Genomic DNA, 7000 nt, shown 5'->3' on the forward strand with positions numbered 1-7000 from the left:
GGGAAATCTCATCTGTAATCTCATGAGATCCCAGGGAATGGCAATTTCATTCCCTAAGATGATGTGCATGGTCACATGTCTAGTCACATGTGCCAGAAATCCAGAAAGTAATAGGAGTGCTAGTAATCTGCCCTTAGTAAACATTGCCACTGTCAGAAGACTGGGGAAGAAAAGATAAATAAGGTATGCAAAGACTACAAAGCCTTCAATTATCTAGAAGTATGTGTTTGTAAAATGTAATGTCTAAACATTTCTGAAGGTGTCTCCAACTCCGTCTAGGGGTGCTAGTGCCATGTGAATGGCATCCAACCGTCTATAGACCAGGCGGAACATTTTACATATATTAGTTAAACAAACTTGTTTTTCATTTACTTACAAATAGGGTTCATCTACTTCCTGGTCCACTTCTGTCACAAATGATGTAATGTTTCAAAGTGTTGCATCTTGGGAAGGTTACATCAGCAGGGCATTGCTGGGAAATCTCATGAGATCTCAGGGAAAGGCATTTTCCTCCCCTGAGATGATGTTCATGGTCACATGTCCTAGTCACATGTGCCAGAGTTCCAGGAATTAAAGGGAGCTCTAGTAATCTGCCCTTAGCAAAACTGGCCACTGTCAGAATGGGAAAGAAAAGAGGAACAAGGTATGCAAAGCCTGCAATTATCTAGAAGTATGTGTTTGTAGATTGCCATTACTAAACATTTCTAAAGGTGTGTTTGTTGTTATTTTAAAGATCTGGGTAAAGTTCCTCTTTAATAGCTCAACAGAATAGCTTGTTCCCCCTTGGGTTTATAGATGGGAGTACAATTTGGGTAAGTCTTTTTCACAGCCGCAAACAGATTCTATAAAATACAGAACTTCACACAACATTGTTTCACTTCAATAAGTTCCAAGAAGGAGGATTTAAGCCAATATCTAGATGGTATAGGTAGGTTATTGCCAACAGCGTTTTCTCAGGGGTTTACCCACTTTGATGGGGATGTAAACAAGCACCAAGTTCTCTTCTCTGCATTTTCTGGGATTACTCCCTATTAAACATATTGTGGAGGTTGGAGAAATAATTATTCATAACCAACACAGACAAATGTGTAAAACCTGGTATTATTGGATAGAATTTACATTGTGGCCAATAGATTCTGGATGCACAGATGTCCAAAAGGAGCAAAAAGCAATGATTTGCATGATTCCGCAAAGTTATCCATAAGCAGAGACTGAGCTCTTTGTTTTTGGGGTTTTGTGCTGGAAGGGAATGTAAATACTTTCTGTTATTAGAAGGCAATGCTGTATCTCAGAGTACTTTAAAGATGGACCTTTTCCGTCCTACTGGTACTGCCTCGCTGCAAGACATTTACACTCAAAAATCAAATTCTACCAATGCATCCCTCCATGTATGATGATTAATAATAACATACCGTAGACATGTCACAGGGCCGTAGATAATTTTTTTCCTTGGGGGAGGGGGGTTCAGCTTCCTCAAATTATAAGACTTTATCTAGCAGACACCCCAAGTTTGAACAAATATATACCAGCCATATCCTTCCTAAACCAATCCTTTACCTTGAGCAATACTGATTTTCTTGTTTGACACCATATGGATAAAAACAATGTTTTAAAAAGACTTATAAATTGGTACCTACCAATTAACACAAACCACTTAGTACACACTTATTGGGATTTTTTTAAACCTAAAACATTTAGCAGAATAAGCCCAGCGGCGGTGAAATACCACCAAAAGAAAGCTCTATGCAATTATGGGACCAGGACACAGAGGCGTAGCAAGGTCATGAGGCGCCCGGGGTCAAGTCTTTCATTAGCGCCCCCCCAAATCAATCCATAGTTTAATGCTCTAGACCAACTGTTCCGTTGCCTATGTTTTCCCCTCCTGATCCACCTTCAAATCACCTCATTCTCCAGTGCTGCTTTTTTAATTTAGGAGCCATTTCTGGGCTCGCTTCTATTTTCCTGGCGGTGCCCCTTCTAATCTGTCATGGAGGAGAGACTTGAGTGATTTTAAGCCTATACTCCATGGTGGATCGGGAGCGGTGCTGCCGCACCAAAAGAAGGGAGCACAGAAGCGGGTCTAAAGCCCTGATCCACCAAGGAGGCCCACCCCATAGCAATACATTATACAGCAATTCAGAATACCACCAGCTATAGAGGACTACAAATCCCAGCAATGCAGAATAATATGAAGCTACATACTCTGTGTTGCTCCAGGCCGGCGACCTGATGTCTCCAGGTTCTCAGGAGGGCTGTGCAAGGTCTCAGGATGACTGTGTGGAGTCTCTGGAGGGCTGTGTGGAGTCTCAGGAATGCTGCATGGGGTCTCAGGTGGGCTGTGTGGGGCCTCAGGTGGGCTGTGCAGAGTCTCAGGTGGACTGTGCAGAATCTCAGGTGGACTGTGTGGAGTATCAGGTGGGCTGTGGGGAGTCTCAGGTGGGCTGTGGGCATCTCAGGTGGGCTGTGGGGAGTCTCAGGTGGGCTGTGCGGGGTCTCAGGTGGCCGGTGGGGGTCTCGGGTGGCCTGGTGGGGGTCTCGGGTTGGGCTTTGCGGATTATTATTATGAATCAATTGTATTTGTTTTATTTTTTTTACTTTTAATCACATTTTTGTTTTATTATTTTTTTACTTTTTATCAGTTTTTTTTTCATTTTCATGATCACAAAGAAGAGCAGAGAACAGACGATCTCTGCTCTACTCCCTGTTCTCCATCCTGAAGGTATTTGCCGTGGGCTGGGGCCCCGCAGAAGGGCGGGGACCCCGAACAACCATGGCACAGAGGGAGGTAGCCGGCAGAGGGGTGGACCATGGAAGAGCAGGCGGGCCGCTGAAATCACTTGTACAAAAGAGCACCCCCTCTCTATATTCCTGAAGCAGGGCTAAATGTAGAGAAAAAATCCCTGCCCGGCTCATAGGCATGTGCAGCCTATTTCATTAGGGTGTGCACACAAAAGTAAAAACACACAAGCATATATATATATACTGTGAATATATATATATATATATATATATATTGGGAATGCTCTGGATATAGGAATGCACTAGACACACTCGAACACACTGTACTTGGGAACACACTGGACTCAAGAAAGAGGAATGCACTGGACTCAGGAAAGAGGAACGCACTGGACTCAGGAAAGAGGAACGCACTAGACTCGGGACAGAGGAATGCACTAGACTCGGGACAGAAGAACGCAGTGGACTCTGGACTGCCGAATGCAGTGGACTCTGGACAGAGGAACGCACTGGACTCGGGAACGCACTGGACTCAGGAACGCACTGGACTCAGGAACGCACTGGACTCAGGAACAGAGGAACGCACTGGACTCGGGACAGAGGAATGCACCGGACGCGGGACAGAGGAACGCACTGGACTCAGGCCTTAGGAATGCTTTGTACTCAGGACTTAGGAACACACTGGACTCAGGAAAGAGGAACGCACTAGACTTGGGACATAGGAACGTACTAGACTTGGTACATTGGAATGCACTGGACTCAGGAATGCACTGGACTCAGGAAAGAGGAATGCACTAGACTTGGTACATAGGAACGCACTGGACTCAGGAGCGCACTGGACTCAGGAAAGAGGAACGAACTAGACTTGGGACATAGGAACGCACTGGACTTTGCAACACACTGGACTTAGGACTAAAAACAGAAGCAAACTCACAGAGAATGCAACCCCCCCCGCTACCTGATCACCAGCTCTGTCTCCGTGCAGCCTTCTGATCCTGGTCACTGGAAAGACTGCTGCAGAGCCTGCAACGAGGCATGTGCGGCTCATCCAGGGACAGGCAAGGTACATGGCACATCTGAAGGGATGCCGGGGATGTCCTGTTTGATAAAACATCGGCGTCAGTGAAACGATTGAGCTCTGCTCCAGCGGTCACCGAAGTTTTATCAAACAGGACATCCCCGTATCCCTTTAATGGATGATCTGTATATGCCTCACAAAGGGAGACCAGCACCCGGTGTCATGTGCCCCCCTCCCTAAGCCACTGCCAGGAAACTCTGGGGTGGTTTGAACCCCCCTATCCCCTCCCCCTTATCTACACCCCTGACAGGTCAGGTGTAAAATGCGGTGATTTAAAAAAAACTAAAACTTGCACAGTATTCACTTCCTGCATTGAAAGGGCAAAATTACTTCAGTTTTCCAAAGCAATGCACCCTGGGATGGCCTTGTTATCAGCAGCATTGCTGGGAAATCTCATCTGTAATCTCATGAGATCTCAGGGAAAGGCATTTTCCTCTACTGAGATGATGTGCATGGTCACATGTCCTAGTCACATGTCTAATCACATGTGCCAGAAATCCAGGAAGTAAAAGGAGGGCTAGTAATCTGCCCTTAGTGCCAGAAGATTGAGGAAGAAAAGAGAAATAAGATATGCAAATAATACAAAGCCGGCAATTATCTAGAAGTATGTGTTTGTAGATTGTCATTACTAAACATTTCTAAAGGTGTGTTTGTTGTTATTCTAAAGATAGGGGTAAAGGTCCGCTTAAATGGTTGAACTGTTCCCATGGATAGAATCTAAAAACGGAATCTTCCTGCTATGCTGTTTGCCTTCCTCATTTCTATCTTTAGCGATAAGATTAGGTGGAAGGTTAGGTTTAGTGATAGGTTTGGGAGTGGGGTTCGGTTAATGATCAGGGGCTACATTAAAATTTATCTAAACCCAAAGACAAAAGTGTAATATATGGCAGCTTACCAGTCCGTAAATGTGGTGGCTGCATTAGTTTTCTTTTTCCAACTTTTTGCTTTATTTTTACTTGGTAATTCTGTCAGTAACACACTTCTAATACCCTAGGACAGAGGTAGGCAACCTTGGCTCTCCAGCTGTGCTGAAATTACAAATCCCATCATGCTTCTGCCTGTGGGAGTCATGCCTGTGGCTTGCAATGGCTTAGGCCCCATTCACACTGAGCAGAAAATCCTGCGATTTCCACCGCGATATCGCGCATTTTTGCCACGTGATATCGCGAGAAGTCGCCGGCCAATGATTTTCAATAGAGCTGTCTTAATGTACAGCTCCATGTCGCCCATCGCGGTTGCAAGTCGCGCCTGCAGGGCCCTTTTTCCCCGTGCATGTCGCGTGAATTTCCTTTTTTTTAAATGCAGTCCGACAGTAATTGTCGAACGATAGTCGCTGGAACGTTGCCCATACCGTTGCGCTATCCCGCCGCGCGGAAATCTGCTCGAGGTAAGTGTCGCTTAGTGTGAATAGGGCCTTATAGAATTTGTAGTTTCAGCACAGCTGGAGAGCCAAGGTTGCCTACCCTAGGATGACAACGCCCACTCACACTTCTGTATCAGGACAACATAAAACAGATAGAACTATGGAACCATGTCCCTTTCCTATTCCCCTTAACATAGAGGGGAGAGGTTTTGTGGTTGTCAGCTAACAACAATGTAACTAATAGTCAGTACAGTCAGCACAGACAGAGAGCACCAGAAGTAATCAGCTCACAAGATTTTTGTCAAAACCAACCGGGAATGTTTTTAAAATGATTAAACAGAGAGCAAAATTATACATTTAACAGACCAAAAGGGACCAAATAAGAGGAGTTCCATGTTAGGGTTTACATAGACTTTAAGGTAAGCGTACATTTGTAATTTTATAATAATCTTTCACAATATTACTTTTCAATGTAATAACCTGTTTTTTATGAATGTAAATTTTGTTTGCGCGTGACGTTTCTGCATTTAAAAATACCGCCCCTACTAATACATAGTAATGTAGTGGTTTTGTTACCTCTTTTTCCACCTGCTTGTGAAATCTGGTATCACAGCAGGACTTTTCATGTCTAGCAGTGTGTACATACAGTAGAACATACTGCAGTTATATCTGAATGCTCAGACTTCAGTTCTCTGAGCAATATAAGCCCTGGAAAGACTAGAATTTGCAATACATAAAAAGCTAGATTAATTTTAATTAATATTGAAAAAAATGATCATATAAAACTAAAAACATCTAATTTGTTGTAAATTGACTTTTTTTGTACTGTGATTGTCCAGCAGGTAACAGTATACTGTAACAATAAAATCAAAGCAGATTTCATAAAGGAATACAAAGAAAAACTAATACAACAACACTAATACTTCTAAACAGTATTATAAACAAACTGTTTTATTTCTTGTGTGGATCAGTCATTTCCTAAATCTTTCCTTATGAAGGATAAGTGCTAACTCATTTGTGCAGCATATAAAGTGACTCAGGCCTCCTAGCATTGTCTGCATGGTGCTGCTATCCCAGAACAAGGCCTGTAAGTCTGGATTCTGAGGCATCACTCTGCATGTGCTGCAGCTCTCTGTTTACAATGTCAATAGAAAACAAGAATGACTTACCTTAAAAGACATCATGCACATCTCAGCAGCAGCACAGGCTCCTTACAATCCAAGGAGGTATCTCTATTATGTCTCAGGTCTAAAGAGCAGCTGCTTATTGGCTCCTAGAGATATCCCTAGCATCAGCTTGCTCTTCCATCAGCAGATAGAGAGAAAAGCTCCAAGCCTTGAAGCCGCAGAGTTGTAACCGGCAGTATTGACTCATTCAATGCCGAAGCTCTAAGGACTAAACAATAAAAGCAGAATTGGAAGCATGCAAGCAACACAATCTATCTGAGATCATCTAAAAATACCATATTAGTTCATGCAAGGGAACAAACATTTGTGTAGAAAGGAAATCCGTAAGGCAAATCTGTGGGGAAAATAACTCTACTTAGCAGCAGCAGTGGGTAGCATAAGCACAAATCTTGCTGCAGAATTTGTCCCGTCAGCCCCAGCAAGAGCTACCTGCAGTTGCTTTATTTGCACATAATTGATATTACAATCCTCTACATCCCCATCCCACAATGCAGTATCTGATTCTTGGACAAGCTGCCAGCAGGCCTAGGCATTGTCCCAAGGTGGAAAGGGGGCCAAGTCTATGGATGGTCTTGCAAATGTCAAGTTAGGAAAGTTTTTCACAAGGGCTCTGGCCAGTGCTGAAGTGAAAAATTC

General features: G+C 43.7%; 1 protein-coding gene across 2 annotated transcripts in view; it reads right to left on the reverse strand.

The window, feature by feature from the left end:
* The window catches only part of ANKRD29 (ankyrin repeat domain 29), a 44535-nt gene extending 38112 nt beyond the window's left edge, over positions 1-6423 (reverse strand). For both annotated transcript variants that reach the window (XM_018566745.1, XM_018566744.1), the window contains exon 1: positions 6347-6423. In XM_018566745.1, the coding sequence (XP_018422247.1) occupies positions 6347-6367 (21 nt within the window). In that variant the 5' untranslated portion in view covers positions 6368-6423. The remainder of the gene's footprint in view (positions 1-6346) is intronic.
* Between the last annotated feature and the right edge of the window lie 577 nt (positions 6424-7000).

The sequence above is a fragment of the Nanorana parkeri genome, unplaced genomic scaffold, assembly GCF_000935625.1.
Source record: "Nanorana parkeri isolate BGI_ZX_2015 unplaced genomic scaffold, ASM93562v1 scaffold971, whole genome shotgun sequence".
NCBI lineage: Eukaryota > Metazoa > Chordata > Amphibia > Anura > Dicroglossidae > Nanorana > Nanorana parkeri.